Source organism: Pleurodeles waltl, chromosome 7 (genome assembly GCF_031143425.1).
Source record: "Pleurodeles waltl isolate 20211129_DDA chromosome 7, aPleWal1.hap1.20221129, whole genome shotgun sequence".
Taxonomy (NCBI): Eukaryota; Metazoa; Chordata; class Amphibia; order Caudata; family Salamandridae; genus Pleurodeles; species Pleurodeles waltl.
The window spans coordinates 1,529,097,957-1,529,117,798 of record NC_090446.1 but is presented as its reverse complement, the minus strand read 5'-3'; the positions used below and the strand labels follow the sequence as shown (position 1 = coordinate 1,529,117,798).

The 19,842-nt window shown below is 49.1% G+C and overlaps 1 protein-coding gene across 1 annotated transcript in view; it reads left to right on the top strand.

The window, feature by feature from the left end:
* The window catches only part of POU2F2 (POU class 2 homeobox 2), a 219,699-nt gene that overhangs the window by 174,405 nt on the left and 25,452 nt on the right, over positions 1–19,842 (top strand). The window contains exons 6-12 of the mRNA XM_069201381.1: positions 4,106–4,294; positions 9,066–9,171; positions 11,336–11,427; positions 13,332–13,493; positions 13,689–13,830; positions 15,797–15,945; positions 18,830–19,006. Coding sequence (XP_069057482.1) covers positions 4,106–4,294; positions 9,066–9,171; positions 11,336–11,427; positions 13,332–13,493; positions 13,689–13,830; positions 15,797–15,945; positions 18,830–19,006 — 1,017 coding nt within the window. The remainder of the gene's footprint in view (positions 1–4,105; positions 4,295–9,065; positions 9,172–11,335; positions 11,428–13,331; positions 13,494–13,688; positions 13,831–15,796; positions 15,946–18,829; positions 19,007–19,842) is intronic.

Genomic DNA, 19,842 nt, shown 5'->3' with positions numbered 1-19,842 from the left:
CACTGGCACAGTTTGTGAGTGTTGAGGCTTTGCTCCCTTAACGTAGATCAGTGTGAGGGATAGAGAAAGCAGAGGGCAGCTACTCAAGCAGAGACACCCTCAGCCAGCACATGTGCCACCCGGATGTCACCCGCCTGGAGGCTGTCTAATGCCACGGCACGCGTGGGAGGTTCACTTCTCAGCTGCGCCTCCTCACCCATCAGCCTTAAATAAATCCCAAAATCCATGATTTTTAATGCATGCCAAATCACCCATGAGGGTCTCAAGGTGCTGAATTGTGGGTACGGGAGATGGCAGATGGAATACTACACACAAATGTCCCGTCCACCAAATTATGATCTCCATAGACTATAATGAGATCGTAATACAACGGATGGGATATCTGTCTCATTGTGATGGAGTATTCCCCTCCGCCAAGAACTAAATCAGCTCCTAAGTGATTTGCCCAGAATTACAGGATGTTGACCCAACGCCAAGACTCAAACCTGGGCCCCCGCTCCGAAGTCAACAACTCAGGCCCATATGCCACATCCTCTCACCCTGGTGATCACGCAGGGGCTGCCAGGCACAATGTAGGCCCCTGGAACACCCTCCCCCCATGCTTCCTATCCTGTTCCTCATGCTCTTACCTCTTTTCTGTCTCTCTTGTCATCTCGCCCTCTATCTGCCGCTCTGCCTCTGTCCCATACATTTTCCTCTATTACTGCTGTTTCCCTAATTTCTACCTCTCGTTCTTTCTCTCTCTTTCTCTCTCTTTCTTTCTCTCTGTCTCTCTCTCTGTTCCTCATTGCTTGTCCATGGACGTTGATTCTCCAAATGCTAGGGATAGCGGAAGTTACATCACATGTCTTCTGACTCCCCTAGTGCATCACAGGAAGTCATGTGATATGACCTTTGACCCACTGTCAACCCCCCCTCAGCTGTCTGTTTCCCCACCGCCTCTCTTTTTTTATTATTTATTTCTCGCCTGTCCTTCTCACACATTTGTGTCTCTTTCTTACCCCTCCCTTTCTCCTACTCTATTTCAACTCTGTCTTTATCACTGAGATCCTTGTAATATCTCATCTCCCCTCTCTCACCTTTCTCACATGTTCTGCCTTTTTAACTCTCTTTCACCTGTCTCTAACCTCTCTCACTCCCTTGTCAGTTGTCTCTTTCTCATCTGTTTCGCTCTCAATTCTACATCTATAACTCTCAGCCTCCCTAACCTCCACCTGTCTTTTCACACCCCTTCCCGCGGCTGTTTTTTTAATAACCTGTCTCTGTGTCTCTAAACTGTACAACCACTCTGTGTCTCATTCAGCCCTGTCTCTTTGTCACCACTCTCTTAATTGTCTTGCTTCTTTCAGCTGTTGTTTGTCTCATATCCACCACCCTATCTCTCTCAGCTGCCTTTCTGATCTGTCTTTAAACAGTGTCTCTCTTTCACTCCTGTCTTACCTTCTCTTTGAGCAATCTCTTGCATTATTGTCTCTGTCACCTCTCTCAGCTGTCTTGCCCACCCTCTGCCTCTCCTTCTTTCTGAACAGTCTCATTCTCAGCATTCTGTCCCCTCTCATCTGTCACCCCACTCTCTCAGCTGCCTCGTCATTATGGGCCTGATTCTAAGCTTGGCGGGCGGCGGGAGCCGCCCGCCAAGCGGGAACCGCCAGAAGACCGTACCGCGGTCAAAGGACCGCGGCGGTCATTCTGGGTTTCCCACTGGGCTGGCGGGCAACCGCCAAAAGTCCGCCCGCCAGCCCAGTGGGAAACACCCTTCCCACGAGGAAGCCGGCTCCGAATGGAGCCGGCGGAGTGGGAAGGTGCGACGGGTGCAGTTGCACCCGTCGCGAATTTCAGTGTCTGGAAAGCAGACACTGAAATTCTTTGTGGGGCCCCCAGGGGCCCCACGACACCCCATACCGCCATCCTGTTCCAGGCGGGCGAACCGCCAGGAACAGGATGGCGGTATGGGGTGTCAGAATCCCCATGGCGGCGCAGCAAGCTGCGCCGCCATGGCGGATTCCCATGGGCAGCGGAAAGTCGGCGGTACACCGCCGGCTTTCCGCTTGTGGCCGCGGCTGTACCGCCGCAGTCAGAATGCCCGGCGGAGCACCGCCAGCCTGTTGGCGGTGCTACCGCCGACCCCGGCCCTGGCGGTATTTACCGCCAGGGTCAGAATGACCCCCTATGTATCTTACCTGTCAATGTATGAATCATACCTTTTTAGCAAGACTCACCTCCCTCCCTCTGCCTCTTGGTTGTCTCCCACTACCTGTCTCGTTACCACTTTTCACACACCTGTCCATCTCTCTCATCCTGTCTGCCTCAGATATCTCTTCGTCATCTGTCTCAATAACACATCGCTCAAAATGTCATTCACTCTCAGCAGTCGCCCTTCTCGCCTACTCCAGCCTGTCTCTTTGCAGCTGTCTATATGTCTGTCAGCCATCACTCTCACCTGTCTGATTCCCTTTCATGTGTGTCTATATCTCTCTCACACCTGTCAGATGTATCTGAGTCTCTTTAGCCCGCCTGTCTCTCATACACACCTCTATCTTTATCAGGGGCACGGCTTGGTCATAAATTTTGGGAGGGGGCGGGGTCAGCTTCAGCTTTCACAACAATCGCGCTGCCACATCTTGTTAAAATACATTGCGGCATATTTACATTGAACTAGCGCACGCAGCGCTGCGACAAAATTGGCAGCGGCGAGCTGCGTCAGTTCTGTAACACAGGGATGCGCTGTATTAACAAAAATACGGCGCATCCCTGCGTTTCCCCGAGCGCTGGCACTAAATTTAGCTCCCAACGCAGGCATCCTTGCACATTACTTCAAGCATGTCTGCGTTGAAGGGAAGGATTGTTTATGTGCAGGAAGGTGTCCCTTCTACAATGGCGATCTGGCACGTCTATATGTGCTGCGGAATGCAGCACACATAGAAGTACCCAATCATCATTAGTTAATGATTGTTTATGTGCAGGAACATAGAAAAAACGAAAACGAGGAGAAATTAAAGCATTTCTCCACATTGCGCCATGCTATTGCCCCTCCTGGGGTGGCATTAGGTTTTGGCACTGCCACAGATTTTCAGATTCCTGTAAATCTGGAGCAGAGTCAAAAGCAATGAGTGTTGCAATGGAACGGCCACAGCAACACCCATTGCACGCCCCTCTGACGCACAAAACTGCGTTGGGGGCATATTTACAAGGTGGCGTTAAGCCACAAAAAGTGGCTTAGCATGGCCTCGTAAATATGCGTAATGCACAGCGCCACCAGAGCGTCACAAAAAGTGACCTTCCAGTGGCGCTAGGGTCTTGCAAATATGCCGCATTATGAGAAGCAAGACACGAGGGGGGCTTAAGCCGTAGTGGAAAGAGAGAAGAGTGCAGATTGTTAGGGGTCTGTAAAACACAATGGTTTTCCAACTAACCAAGTTTTAAGGCAGAGACAAGAGTGTGTGTGTGTTTTTGTCTGTGTGCATGTAAAAATTCCTGGTAAAATCCGACAGACACCTCACCGTACCCGACTGAACGCACCTGCACCCAACTATTTACCACAGAATACATCTTTTCGGGGGTATAACACCCCAAACACCCCACTGAAGCTGCACCCCTGGTATTTATCTTTAGCTCTCGCACTCATCTCTTCTCTCTGTGGTGTTCCCTTGCTTCTTTCCTTTCCTCTCTGTCTCACCCTTCACCCTTCACTCGTCTCGATTTCTTGCTTTCTTCAAGTTCTCAGGGTCCGCTCAATAGGCAACAATAAATAATTGTTTTGCAAGTTTGTTACTTTCCTCTGAGGACAGGGGTTGCAAGCACAGTGCCAGTGGTCGCAGGAGGTAAACCGGGGGTCGCAGCTGCGACCTCTGGCGATCCCAGGGAGGCGTCCAGGAGCTTGTCTCTCCAGCATGACGCCGTCATTCTTTCCTCTACGCCTCTCTCTTCCTTCCATCTCATGCGTTTGCCCCTTGCAGGACTGCCCTCTCTCTGCCCGACTGTCTCGTACACTGCCTCTCTCTGTCCCTGTCCTCCTGCTCCTAACGCTATCTCTGCGCTCTCTCTGTCCCTGTCCTCCTGCTCCTAACGCTGTCTCTGCCCTCTCTTGCGCTCTCTCTTGCTGCAGCTGACTGCCCTGATGCCCGCTCAGCAGCAGCTGCTCTTGCAGCAGGCCCAGGCACACCTGCTAGCTGCTGCTGTCCAGCAGTCTAACGCCGCGGCCGCCGCTTCCCAGCAGTCCGGGGCTGACCAGTCCAGCGGCCAGCAGCAACCCCCCCAGCTCGCACTGTCTCAGCCCATCCAGCTCACTGCACAGGTAAGGATAGCACTGTCCTGGGCCCATCCCATTCATTTCATGGGTGGAGGGGCAGGTAAGGCTCTGCCCCAGCTCACTGCACAGGTAAGGATAGCACTGTCCTGGGCCCATCCCATTCATTGCATGGGGGGAGGGGCAGGTAAGGCTCTACCCCAGCTCACTGCACAGGTAAGGCTAGCACTGTCCTGGGCCCATACCATTCATTGCATGGGTGGAGGGGCAGGTAAGGCTCTGCCCCAGCTCACTGCACAAGTAAGGATAGCACTGCCCTGGGCCCATCCCATTCATTTCATGGGTGGAGGGGCAGGTAAGGCTCTGCCCCAGCTCACTGCACAGGTAAGACTAGCACTGTCCTGGGCCCATCCCATTCATTGCATGGGTGGAGGGGCAGGTAAGGCTCTGCCCCAGCTCACTGCACAGGTAAGGCTAGCACTGTCCTGGGCCCATCCCATTCATTGCATGGGTGGAGGGGCAGGTAAGGCTCTGCCCCAGCTCACTGCACAGGTAAGGCTAGCACTGTCCTGGGCCCATCCCATTCATTGCATGGGTGGAGGGGCAGGTAAGGCTCTGCCCCAGCTCACTGCACAGGTAAGACTAGCACTGTCCTGGGCCCATACCATTCATTGCATGGGGGGAGGGGCAGGTAAGGCTCTGCCCCAGCTCACTGCACAGGTAAGGATAGCACTGCCCTGGGCCCATCCCATTCATTTCATGGGGGGAGGGGCAGGTAAGGCTCTACCCCAGCTAACTGCACAGAGAAGCAAGCACTGTCCAGGGCCCATCCCATTCATTGCATGGGGGGAAGGGCAGGTAAGGCTCTGCCCCAGCTCACTGCACAGGTAAGGCTAGCACTGTCCTGGGCCCATCCCATTCATTGCATGGGGGGGTTTTAAGGCGCTGCCTCAGCTCACTGCACAGGTAAGGCTCGCACTGTCCTAGGCCTATCACATTCATTGCACAGGGTGGGATGACGCTGGCCCAGCTCACTGCACGGGTAAGTCATGCATGGCACTAGGCTCGTACCATCACCAGTCACACTACCTGTTCATACTGAGGTACCACAGTAGAGAGGAGCTCATCAACTGGAGGTGTCAAGGTTGAATTCTGATAGAACCTACTCCACCGTTCATCCATCAGATGCCAATACAACAAGCACTGTTACTGTAAATGTAATTCCTTCTATGGGAGAGAGATGTGGTGTTCATACTTAGAGGCAAGGACAAACTCCAGAAATAGCTGTGAGGCATCCTTGTGTCAGCTTTGGACATCTATGTTGGTCCATTTGTTCAGTTCTGCATGCTTCACAGCATTCCTTAAAAGGGGGTGAACACAGCCTCTAGACCGATATATGCAGAAGAGGGTCATTTCGGTATCCTTTCTCATTACACATGGCTAATTGTTTTGTTGTACTCGGGATCGTGCTACCCAGTGTGTCACTCATAAGGCATTGAAATGCCACACAAAAGCACCCCAAAATATAGAAAGGTCACACTTATACCAACTGAGAACCTGGCAGCTGTGCAACTGTTTTTCAGGTAGAGCATTGCGACTCACGCCCCCCCTTGCATAGGCTTGACGCATGCCTTCACCATGCACTGCACAGAAGTGCACTGCCCAGACACCCAGGCCCAGATCTATCAACATTCACTCAGTGCAGTGCAGCAACTAACGTTGTGCCTTGCTGCTTGAAGGAGAGAGAAGTACAACCAGTACAATTTGTGCTTGTAGTTTCCGGTGCTGAGCACCGGCACTTATTTTTGAGGGCCGGGGTTTATTCTTCTACCTCAAGCATTTGCTGCGAGCAAAAGACACATATGGGAAAGAGGGAGGAAGGGAAAAACGAAAAAACGTCACAAAGGGAGAAAGTAGACAGCTGCTGGAGTGAGCTGAAGGGGCAGGGAGTGGCTGTAAATGGATTGAAGAGGCCCGAGATGGCTTCAGGATTACACAGCCTCAGTATTCCGTGTTCCCACATTTAATTGCAGCAGCCACGTGTTTAAGAGGAGGGCTTTGGGCACCGGCACGTTTTTATTTACAAATTAAGAAGTGAGTACAACAGCATATCTACTAAGATCTAGAGTTGTTTTCGAAGAGGTGAGCGAGACATTAAATGCTCGACCTTGGCTTGAGACAGATGTCTGGCTCTGGCTCGAGGTCCTTATAGACTCTCGAGCCCAACACGATCTGAGCCCAAACCACCCCTCTCCCCCCACGAATTGAGAAACACAAACACTGACACATTGCCTATTGGCATCTTTTACCAAGAGACAATGCGCCCATGTTGGTGTTTTTCAAAGTTGTAACAGCTTGTTGTTTTTCTCAAACAGTGAAAAGCAGTATTGTCTTACAACTCTGAAAACACCAACACAGACGCACTGCCTTTTAGCACATCTGTCTAAAAGACAGTGTGTCTGTGTTTTTACGGTCGAGCCTGCGTCGCATTTGCGCGCGCATGGGTATCGCTAACAAGACGCTTTAGGTATTAGAAATGAGCTCGGAGCCCAGTCGACGTCACGTTAGTGTCTTTCATTGGCAAGTTGACTTGCCTGTTAGAAACCGCTTCTTTTGATTAGTGGAAGGCACGCATACGTCATGCCTTTTCCGTGGTTAGCCCTCCTCGAGCGCAGCGTCCAAGTACGGAAAACATGCAAGGCTCACTGTGGTTGTGGACTACTTTTTCTCTGTTTTCGGTGCGCGATCTCGCTGGGCAGAAGTCGAGCGCTTCGTTAATCGCACTTCTGCCAGTTACGCTAATAAACGCACTTTGTATGAACTGTACTACGCGATCTCGCTGTTTTTTTCTTTAAATGCAGGAAAAATCCGGTTGGGAGTTTACAACAGCTGTAACTCCGACAAATGCGAGACCCTAGTGCATTGCAAATGCTTGTTTAAACTTGTAACAGAATGTGGCAGGAGGGTGTGATATTACGGCCAGAACTGTCAACTTTGGAGCTGGGAGCCAGGTTCGAGTTTTGGCGTCACTTATCATCCTGTGAGCCTGGGCAAATCCCTTAATGGCCCCATGCCTTATAAAAATGCATGTCTCCCTGTGTAATGTAACTGGTGCTCATGTAAAGCGCTCCAATACCTTCGGGTTGAGTTTGCGCTATATAAACCTGAAAAAAAGAAAGTGAAGGAAAACGAAATGCTGGTTTTCACAGGCTGTGAAAAGCAGCATTGGGGTGAAACTCTTAAAACATCAACACAAACGCCTTTAGCGTGTCTGTCTGAAAGACCCATAACTGTTTTTTAAAGTTGTACCAGAATGTTGGTTTTCACAGGCGGCTGTGTTCATTTTCATTACAATCAGCCTGTCCGCACCGCCTTTTAGCACATCAGCACGTCAACTCAGGAAACAGTTTACTAGACTCACGCACCCACACCAGCCTAATGCCCCAGTGGCAGGGCTGTGCTAAGTACCTTATAATCAGCCTGCCCTGCTCTCTTTTCTGGCTGGGAGTTCCAGTTTCATGGTTTCCAAGCTGATTTTTTTTCTGGGCTCGGCTCGTAGTTGGCTCTTAGAGCCATGATGGACCCCTGGCTCGGCACTGGCTTGGCTTATTCCATGAATTCTTGGGCTCGCCCGCCTCTGTTTTTTCCTCTCTTCCTGTGCTGGCGCACTTTAGGCTGCCATGCGCGGATGCACACGCCCCTCCCTTGCACCATAGTACAAGGGTGTATGCGTGCTGTAAGGATTAGTTTGTGTGCTCGGAAGGAATCCAGCACCAAAAACTGTCCTTTAATGCATTTCCTGCTTTGCATGTGTTTTGTTCAGTGCAACACACATGCAAAGTACAAAAAAAACAAGAGCAATTAAAACATTTATCCTTCTTGCACCTGCCTCGAGGAGGTGTGATTTTGATTTTTGCATTAAAACCCGTCGTGGGTGCATTAGAACACCCATGTACCATACATGGAACGCTCCCTTGATGCAAAGTAACACAAAACAGCGCATGGTATAACATAGTGTCACTTTCAGAAACTATCCAACACAAACCATGATTGGCATTAGATAGTAAATCTCAGCAGAACAATTTGTGTCAGGTTTGCATTACAAAAGTAACGTAAACCTGGTGCCAAGCGTAAGTAAACATGGACAGCGTTGTCTGCACAGTTACAAAGGCACAGCACGTGTCCCCTCATCACTGAGGGAGCAACTCTAAATGTAGGGCACAGCACCATAGTGCAAGGGTGTGAGGGGCCCAGCAGGGGGCGTGCGGACTGTACTGAGCTGGATTCATTAATCCTTCGAACTGGTGATTCCTGGCGCTGTGGCGCCCTCGTGTGGCTGATCTTGGGTACTGCAGGTGTACATAGGTGAACTGGTAAATTCTGAATATCGCTGGCTATGGGGAATGGTTTCAGATACCGAACTGTGAATGGACAAAACACGTGTATGGCGCCTTTAGCTCTGTGGCAGTCTGATGGGCCAAAGCTACGGGACATATTGGCCCCTAACTTAATTCACAGAGTGGGGCAGTTTTCATAGCTTCCAAATTACCCAGGTCCATGCGTGATGTGCTGCTCCAGTCCAGGTTTTTTCCTCAGAATTCTGTCACTTGTTTTATAATGGAATAATCAAAACTACAAGTCCCAGAATTCAAAGAAAACACCTGGACTAAAACAGTACATCACGCGTGGACCTGGGAAACTTGGCATGGCTGCAGTTTGCTGTATTTTGTAGTCTGACGCTTGGTTTTACATGGAGCCTGCGGGCCTCTAGCAGCTAACTCTTCCTAGGTGTGTTTCTAACCGCTATCCTCTCTTCCAGGACATCCAGCAGTTGCTCCAGCTGCAGCAGTTGGTGCTGGTTCCCGGGCACCATCTCCAGTCCCCGGCTCAGTTCCTGCTGCCGCAGGCCCAGCAAGGACAGCAAGGTAAGGGTACTGGTCTATCACCCCTCATCACCCCCTCCCCCACACACAGCCCCCCTTCTACCCTCACCCTCCGAGCAGACTGGGGAAGGTGTGACTGTTTAACCTGGAACCTTTGGTATCAGAGTAGAATCTATTGTCTTTTTCTTAAATGTGTATTTAAGTCCTGGTGGAAGGGGCATAGCTGTAAACTGTGCAGCAGGTGCAGTGGCACCAGGGCAGTCACTATCTTTTACTACCCAGCTAGTTGCAGGGGGCACATTTTTCTTGCTTGCATTAGGGGTCATGGCTTCTTTGCTTCGCCACTCTCCTGGTTGAGGTTGGTGCTTTCAATTCCCTAGAAAGCAACATTCAATTCTAAATAGCTTTGATACATTCTGAATTGACGATTCCATTTTTTTAAAAATTTTGCTTTATAAACCTTTTATAGAAAATTTCAGGATGCGTACTTTTCCTGAAATTACACCCAGACAATTTAATTTTGCCGGAAAACGTTCTACAAGCCTTTGTGCTGTGAAGCAGCCAGAGGCTCATATGTGCGTCCTAGCGTGTACAGGCTCTTTTCCACGCTCAAAACGTAATATCTTGGGCGAAAATCAGCATATGCGCCCTGATAGAAAACATTGTGTTTGTAAACGGCTGGGGAGAGTCATTCACTGACGTTGCAGAAGGCCTCGTGGCCTATCAGAGCCAGAGGACTGCAGACAATCCCCCCTTTCCTTATTGGCTGTTCAGCTACCGCCTTCCCCCATTGGTGCAGCCCAACACCTGTCCAGGTAGTCCTAGTTTTATTGCCCTTAGCTGCGCCCTCAGGGCAGCACTTTCTCCCATTTAAAATTATTACATTTTAACCGTTCCTAAAAGCACTGGGGGAACTTATAACTTGCCCCAAAATATTCTAGGACTGAAGTTAGATTAGTTAATAAGCTTCCTGCAGTATTTGGGGCAAAGTTTCTCTTCCCCCAATTATTCTAGGACTGGAGTTAGAATAGTAAATCTGACCTTCCAGTGTCTGCCACAGCCACTGCTGCCCGGAGGTCGCAGTTCAGGGCAAAAAACATGAACGAACCATCTCCTACCTTGTTCTATGCCTGTATTCATGAAATGTAGTTCAGGTGCCACTTGGCTGCCATCAAGAACTCACACCAACTCACAGAAGAAACAGAAATGCCCATTGTCTGTCAAGACACCCAAATTTGTACCTGCTGATTTCACGGCATGTGCTGAGTCTTAAAAGTAATAGGAAATAAATAGTGTGTATCACACAACTTCCGCTTCTGATGTGATTGAGACTACAGTGCATGTGTGGCCAGGAAGGTAGAGAGAGCCTTCCAAAAGCCAGGGTCCTGGTACTGCGCATGTCACTACAGAGAAGGGTGCTAAAAGCACTGTTCTTGGGGCCCGAATCACGAAGTTAAACTTTGCACCGAGGTAAAAGATCTCTGCCCTGAGCACGGGCATGAAGATAGTACTCGTAAATGCCCTTTGTGAATTCCCAAAGTTGTAAACATAGACTTTTCGTCTAACTTTAGACCAAAAGTTTAAGTTTACCTTTGTGAATCAGGCCCTGTGTGCGCAGCCCTCGCAACAAAAAACAGGCTTGTATTCATAGCTCTTTCTGGGCAGATCCAGGCCCGGGTCGCTATTGTGCCACTCTAGCTGGAGACTTGGGAATTAGTTTCAGATTAGTTACCATGACCCAGTCAGCAAGGCCCTTATGGCCCCATTCTAGTCATGACGCCCTGCACAGTGGGTTTATTTGAACATTCTTGGCAGGCCTTTGGTTTTCCAGTCCAACTTGGGCAGAACTTTCACATCTAATAGGAACTGCAGCCTGATGTGAGTTATCCTTTGAGGGGCTAAGCAAGTCCCGCGTCACTCCATCATACTGTTACCTTCCTTGGTGACGGATAGTATGAACTCACAGTATGTGTGGAATAATGTATTTTCGGACAGGGGCCTCAGTGTTTGAGGCATCTAACAGCAGTAGTGCCACTGAAGGTTCTGATTCCATGGAGGGCGCACTTATTGTCCTCAAGCGGTCACTTGTGGCGGGTGTCTGGCTGCATGCGTGGCGCACAGTGTTGGACAGAATCCCTTCTAGGGTAAAGACCAACGTGACGACATAACACACACTTGACTTCTTTGCTGTTTCCTCCCTTCTCAGGCTTGCTCTCGACACCAAATCTATTCCAGCTACCTCAGCAGAGCCAGGGGGGACTTCTCCAAGCACAGCCCAGGGCAGGTCTCCCTGCACAGGTCAGTATTCTTGGGGAGATGAGACGCACCACACCCTGTTAGACCCACTTTTTATTATTGAGGTGTGTTTTTTTGCCTTTAGGTTGATGAGGTTCTATGACTTTCTTGGTGTTTTTGGGGGGATTCCGAGGTTTCGCAGTCCAGCGGCTTCAGATTCTTTGTGGTCGCATTGTGCTTTCTGTGATCTTTTTTACGTGACTCTGTTTTCAGGGTGCAGTCATTTTAGAAGGGCTGACTTTCAAAAATCTGTTGTGTTCTGGCTTTTGGATTTTCAGGTTGTTCTACTTGTGGAATTTAGCTGTCCTGTTCAGGGTTGTGTTTTTTTTTATGAATACCCTTTTTAGATTGCGTATTTTGTGGGTACTGTATTTTTACGGGTAATGTGTTTTAGGGTACTTCTGTAGACTTTTGTGCTTTGGAGTGTTTTTTCTTAGGAGCTACAACTTTTTAAAGTTCACACATTTTAGAATCACTAGATTTAATGTTTTTCTTTTTTTTTGTAGATTTCTATGGTTTAATGCAGCTGAAGTTCAGCAGATCAAACTTTATTGAGTGTTTTTTTAGAAGTACTTTGGGGCATATTTACAAGCCCCTAGCACTACTTTGCACCGCCCTAGCGTAATGTTTTTTTAGGCTAAGGCGGCGTTAAGGAGGCCTTTCTCCCACGCCGTATTTACAAAGCGGTGCAATGCGTGCATTGTGTCACTTTGTAAACTCTTGCACCAAATTATGCCTGAGCCAGGCATAATGCATGCAGGACGGGCGTTCTGACACAGGGAAGGCCGAAAAAGTGGCGCAGTGAAATTTACAAGATTTCACTGCATCATTTTTTTCATCATTTTTAACGCCTGCTCAGAGCAGGCGTTAAAAATTACGCACCCATTTTAAGCAATTGGGCTCCCTGTGCTTTGCTGCACTAGCACCAAATTTTAGCGTCAAATATTTTGACTCTGTTGCCCTAACGACTGTCATGGTGCGCTGCATTATACATTCGGCACAACCATGGTGTCATTAGGTGGGGCAGGGGAGACGTAAAAAAAAGCGTGCATCGGGACCAATGTGCCACTTTCTTGTAAATATGCCCTTGTGTTTTTGAGTTATGTGCTTTATAGACTCTACCTTTTATGGGCTTAAATCTCCTGACTTTCAATGGTTGCTGTGTTTTTGTGGTTTTAAGTTTTTAAGTTGCAGTGTTTCTATGTGGTTTTCCTTAGAGGACCTGTCTTATATAGGCTCGTTTTTCAGTTCTTGTCTTCTGGGAATGTTGTATTTTTGCTGTTTTTTTGGGAAGCTTAGGTTTTGCAGTTCTGTAGTTTCATGTTGCTTTCTGATCCCTATAAGTTCTGACTGTGTTTGGGTTTTTACTTCTTAAGGATGTCTTATGTTTTTTGTGGCCCATTTTTTTAGAGGTCTGGGCAGTGGCTACTCAGTTTAGCCTTTGTTTTTTACAAATCGTTTTTTGGACAGTGTGTTTTCTGCTATGATTTGTGGGGGGGGGTTGCTTTTATTAGGGCATTGTGTGCTGTTTTTTTCTTGAGCTGTACTTTCTACTAGCCTTATATTTTGGGCGATGTATTACTGAGTTCCTCAATATTGCGCACTAAGGTGCAGGGCCTGGGGAATCTTTTATTTTCTGAATGTTTAATGAATCGCAGATAGATTTATAAGGTCTTGTGTTTGATTTCAGCATCCATTTATACTGAATATCCATGGTTTACTTTCTGGATGTCTGTATTTGTTCGGAGTACTGTTTTTCTAATGAGATTAGATTCTCTATTTCTATGGTTTGAAGCTTTGGGTATCATACCTTAATGGGGATTTATTTTAACAATACTGTATTTTGGGGTTTTTCATGATCTGTGGTTTCTCACACTGGTGCCCCTGTTTTTCATTCACTCCTCCAGGCAGTGACTCGGCCTGGTCTCCCCGAGTCTCACCTCTCACACTCCCAAACTACCAAATGTTTAGAGACGGCATCCCACCCGGAGGAGCCAAGCGACCTCGAGGAACTGGAGCAGTTCGCCAGGACCTTCAAACAGCGAAGAATCAAGCTAGGCTTTACTCAGGTGAAGGAACTGTCCAGCACTAAAGATTTATTTACTTCCTCTTATCACCACCTACCATAGCCAGATTCACCCATGTAGGCGAGCCTAGTCCTGAACCCACACACCAAGCCCTTGCTTGGCAACCACTGATGTTTTCTTGAATAAGTCTTCAGTTGGCAACACACTGGGGTTAAATGCATTCTGTTTCCCCCCTAGGGTGACGTTGGACTAGCCATGGGGAAGCTGTATGGGAATGACTTCAGCCAGACCACCATATCGCGCTTCGAGGCGCTGAACCTCAGCTTCAAGAACATGTGCAAGCTGAAGCCGCTGCTGGAGAAATGGCTGAATGATGCAGGTGAGCTCTTCTGGTGTCCGCACCCCAACCTGGAAGACTTTTCGTGACTGGCTCTGGGATCTCTTTCCGGCAGCGAACCGTCTTCTGACATCCCCCATCGTATCCATAATAGATAGGCCCTGAAGCCTCTTTTTTCTTATTTCCTCTAAGCCCCTTGGGATAACTTTTTCCCAGTGACTTGGTCCTTGTCCTAACCCACAACCCTGACACAGTCCATTCTTTTCCTTCTCGTCATCTGCTCCCCCTTCTCATGTGATCCATCCAAATTTCCGACTGAGTTGCCCTGGCGCCTACCATTCTGATGGGCGTTTGCCAGTCGTCTCCAGCCCAGCTAACTCTCTCGACTAGCGCCTTCCAAACACACGCACATGGACACGGGCAATACTGCTGCAACCGCGGCATGCAAACCGAGGGTCCACACATATGGAGAGAAAATGTAGGCAGTAAATCTAATCTCCTCCCCTTGGAGCCCATCTTGAGCGTAGTTGATAGTCTGTGACAACCATCAAGAAATTGTCAAGTGAGCCGATAATCTACCAAGGGACCAGATCTCATCATGCAAAGAATAATTTATTTGCGATGAAGGCAGTTCTTACCCATGGTAAAGGTAATAACAGTTGCCTGGAGCTAGTCTCTTCTCCAGGATTCATTCATCTCCCATTGGAGACATTTCCTTTCCATGCATCATTACTTTATAATTGAAGATATCTCCTCTCTATGATTCACTGGTCTTCCTTTGTAGATGTCTCCTATCCATGATTCACACATCTCCCATTGGAGACATCTTCTATCCTTATTTTTTTTTTCCCACTAGAGAAATCTCCTGTCTGTGATTCATTCATCTTCCACTGGACACATGTCCTCCCCATGATTCACTGATCCCCCTTTGGAGACATCTCCTATCCATGAATCACCGATCTCCCATTGGAGAAACCTTCATTCAACCACTCACTCTTCTGCCGTTGGCGATAGCTCCTGTTCATGAGTCATTGACCTCCTGTTGGAGACATCTCCTTTTGTAAATATGTCTTGTCCATGATTTTTTTATCCCAAATTGAGACATGACCTGTCACAATTCAATGATGTCCCATTTAGTTTATGTGTCCATGATTAATTCGCTGCCCGTTGACGACATTTCTTATCCATGACTCATTAATTTCCCATTGGCGGTATCTCTTTTCCATGATTTTTGCTGTCCATGATTCTTTGACCCCCCACTGGGGAAATATTCTGTCTGTGATGTATTGATCTCCCATTGGAGATATCACCATCTCCTTCATGTAAGTAGATTTCAGATTGGGGATTGATTAGTGTCTGGTGCAGACCTCTGTAGTAAGTCTCCTCGGCTGGCACATAATGTTACGGACGAGCTCTCATCCAAGTCATCAGGCTCCTGCCAGCCAACCAAGCACAATCCCCCAGAACACACATCATCGTAGAATCAGGGGGACCTCTTTCTCGTCATAGTTAAGAAACAGGCTGTGTGATTTGCAAGTAAGACGTGCTTCATTTAGCTGTTTTAACAATGGTTCTGTTTTTGTTTCTTTCTTTACTTTCTCTATCCCAAATGTTTTATTCATAATTAATCTTCATTCATTTCACCTCTGTGGCTTCTACCTCTTTCCACCATTCCTCTCCTCTTTCGCTCTCATTCTGTTTCTTTCTTGAATTTTTCTCTGCCCCTCCTACCTCACTCGCCCTCTTTTCCCATTGCTGTTGCCACATCCTCACCGGCTGCCCGACCACTTTCTGGCCACCTGCCGCCTTCCCCATGTGTCTCTCAATATCTCCTGCTACTGTGCAACTCCCACCCTCTTTCGCACACCTTTTCTGTTTCCACCTTCACTGACCATCTCCGGCCAATGTTTATCTTCTGCCTCCTGCACCTCTTCTGGTTTCATTTCACTCGTTCACGTCACCTCGGATGCTCTGGTCATCCTTCCTCTGGTGATCGGTGGCATCTCAGAGACCATGTCTGTGGACACCACGCTGCCAAGCCCTAACCAAATGAACAGCCCAAGCATGGGGTTTGACGGCCTCCCCGGACGCCGGCGCAAGAAGCGGACAAGCATCGAGACCAACGTGCGATACGCCTTAGAGAAGAGTTTTATTGCAGTGAGTTCTTTCTTCATCTAACTCATGGGCTCTCTTAGCCTTGCCTGCTAGAGCTCTCTGACATGCAAGCTCTGCTGCGTAATGTCTGCTTACCTTCTCACACATCCCATCTGCCCGTATCCTTCAAGTAGAGGCTCTCTTGTGATATCCTTAGAGCTTAGCTGTTATTAGGCATTGGGAGTAGAGGCCCTTCTCTGATAACCTTAGAGCCCAGCTGCCCACATCCTTTCTGTGTAGAGGCCTTCCTCTGATATCTTTGAAGACCAGTTGTCCCCAGGCATGTGAAGGGAACACCTAGGGGCATAGTTACAAGCAATTGGCACAGGGCTGCGTCACAAGTCTTTTTGCTGTGCTGCCTCCATCAATTTAAAGGGCAGAAATGCGCTGTAATTACAAGATCCAGTGCATTCCTGCCCTTTCAGCCAGCTCACAATTTGCTGCCTAGCACCACGCAGACACCCTTGCACCGTGGTACAAGGGTGTCTGCGTTGTTGGCAGCATTGTTGTTGTGCAGGAAGGGACACCTTCCTGCACAAAAATAATCCATGGAGGCTTTTTCCTCTTTAGAAAGAGGATAAACCGATGAGAAATAAACATATTTCTCCTTGTTTAGCCTCCCCGGGGGAGGCGTACAGTTTTGAAGAATTCCGAGGTTTACAGATCCTTGTAAACCTGGGAATGCATCAAAACCTAAGGATGTTGCATGGAAAAACCAACCGCAACGCCCATGGAACGCACCCTAATACAGTGTAAGGCAACTGAGACTTGCACTGCATGGCCTCACACGATATCTATGAGGCCATGCCACGCAAAGTGGCTTTGCGTAGCCTCATAAATATGAGCCTGCACTCTGCTCTGCAGGAGCGTCATAAAAAGTGATGCACCCGTGGCGTAAGTGGCTTGTAACTAAGCCCCCTAATATCCTCGGAAACCAGATACCCCTAGCCCTGTGACGAGGAGGCCTCTGGTGATATCTTACAACCCAACCGCAGCTGGCCCTGTGGAGTGGAGGTCCTCCTGTGCCCCCAAGACCTGTAACGAGGAGACCTCCTGTGATATCTTAGAGCCCACCTGCAGCTGTTCCTGTGAAGTGGAGGGCCTCCTGTGCCTCCTGCGATATCTTACAACCCAGCTACAGCTGGCCCTGTGACGTGGAGGTCCTCCTGTGCCCCCTGTGATATCTTACAACCCAGCTACAGCTGGCCCTGTGAAGTGGAAGTCCTCCTGTGCCCCCTGTGATACCTTAGAACCCAGCTGCAGCTGGTCCTGTGGAGTGGAGGTCCTCCTGTGCCCCCTGTGATATCTTAGAACCCAGCTGCAGCTGGTCCTGTGAAGTGGAGGTCCTCCTGTGCCCCCTGTGATATCTTAGAACCCAGCTGCAGCTGGTACTGTGAAGTGGAGGCCCTCCTGTGCACCCTAATCCTGTAAGTACAAAGCTCCTCCCTGCCACAGTGTCCTCACAGCTCCTCTCGATCCAGTAGAGTCGAGGACTCCTACGCTTGGTGAGAGCTGCAGCCCTCTGACCCTAGGTTTCTTGTGCAATGGGGGCTACCTTTCTTGGTAAGCCTTGCTCTGGGACTCTACTCAGCAGGATGTGCTGGTTGTGCTCAATACATGGCGCATTTCTGAATGCGCTTCAACCTCTCTGTACTTCTCTTGTAAACAAAGTTGGCTCAGTTGAGGCAAGTGACCTGCCTCCTGCGGAGGGCCCTTCGTGCCTTGATGCAATGCAGCCTCCTGAATGTGCTGTGCACCCCTCAGTATACTGCCCTCCTTGCATGCCCTCTGCTGCACGTGTCCGATGAATCATGCCTCCTTTGATGCACTACACCTTCCTCAGGGTGCTATGCTTGGTGTTTTGTGCCCCTCTTGAAATAGTGCGCCTTTGTGCTTAGTGTGCCAACCCTGCACAGTACATCATGAATTACTTGCAGCACCTTCAATGCTTTCTGCTTCCTTCATTCACACAATGCGCCCTCTTTCTGCACTGAGGCTCCGCGAGGACCCTCCTGCCCCTCAATGTTGCGAGCTTCCCTTGCATGATGCCCTCTTTCATACAATGATACCACTTCTATGCGCTAGGACCCTCCTGCCCCTCAATGTCCCGAGCTTCCCTTGCATGATGCCCCCTTTCATACAATGATACATCTTCTATGTGCTAGGACCCTCCTGCCCCTCAATGTCCCGAGCTTCCCTTGCATGATGCCCTCTTTCATACAATGATACCACTTCTATGCGCTAGGACCCTCCTGCCCCTTAATGTCCCGAGCTTCCCTTGCATGATGCCCCCTTTCATACAATGATACATCTTCTATGCGCTAGGACCCTCCTGCCCCTCAATGTCCCGAGCTTCCCTTGCATGATGCCCTCTTTCATACAATGATACCACTTCTATGCACTAGGACCCTCCTGCCCCTCCATGTCCTGAGCTTCCCTTGCATGATGCCCTCTTTCACACAATGATACCACTTCTATGCGCTAGGACCATTCTGCCCCTCTATGTTCTGTGCTTCCCTTGCATGATGCCCTCTTTCACACAGTGATGCCACTTCTAGACGCTAGGATCCTCCTGCCCCTCTATGTTCTGTGCTTCCCTTGCATGATGCCCTGTTTCCCACAATGATCCTGTCTCTAGGCGCTAGGATCTTCCTGCCCCTCTATGTTCTGCGCTTAACTTGCATGATGCCCTGTTTCCCACAATGATCCCATCTCTAGGCGCTAGGATCTTCCTGTCCCTCTATGTTCTGCGTTTCCCTTGCATGATGCCCTGTTTCCCAAAACGATCCTGTCTCTAGGCGCCAGGATCCTCTTGCCCCTCTATGTTCTTCGCTTTCCTTGCATGTACAGGATCTGTAATGTGCCTGGTGTCTCTCTTCTCCCACAGAACCAAAAGCCTACCTCAGAGGAGATCTTGCTGATTGCAGAGCAGCTCAACATGGAGAAGGAAGTGATAAGGGTCTGGTTCTGCAACCGCAGGCAGAAGGAGAAACGGATTAACCCCTGCAGCACCACGCCCTTGATGTCCAGCCAGACCAAGCCCAACCTCTACAGCCCCCACCTGGTATGCACCCGCCTCGCCTCTATGCCTGCTCAACCCATACTGCATAACCCTCTGTTCCACTGACCCTCCTATTCTCATCTTCCGCTCTACCCAGCCCCACTCTAGCCTCATCCCTGAGCAGACCCCACGAACGGTACTGAAGACGCCCCTCTTTCTGCCACAAAACGTCTGCTTGCCACTTGTGGTCCTCACAACAGAAAACGAGTCCAGTGCTTGTTACAAAGATGCAATCCCCATATCCCCCAATGGATCTTCTTTTACAGCAATCCCATCTTTGTGGCTCTCAGATCTGGGGACAGAGTTGCCCCTTAATGACTCCCATATTTACAAACATCCCAGCACTCCCATGCACCTTAACCTCCCTCGAACTACAATTGAACCTTTAGGACGCATATTTATGGGGATTTGGCGTATGGCTGTGCAGCAAGTCGCCAAAGTGAAAGGGCAGGAATACAGCGTATTTGTGCAGTACGGTGCATTCCTGTCCTTTCCACCTGCACTGGAGACATTTCGGCAGCCTACCTCCAATGCAGGCACCCTTGCACCATGGTCCAAGGGAGGCTGTGATGTTGGCAGGATTGTTTTAGTACAGGAAGGGACACCGTCCTGCACAAAAGCAATTCTGAGAGGCGCTTTCCTCTTTCTATGTGTGCTGCAGAATGTAGTACAAGTGTAAAGAGGAAAAACAAGGAGAAATAAAAATATTTTCTTTGTAACGCCTCACCTTGGGAGGCGTGAGGTTTGGTTGCTTCCCTAGCTATATGTGATTTTGTAAATCTGGGGCCGCTTCAAAACCCATGGGTGTTGCATGGGAAAACCCACCGCAACCCCCATGG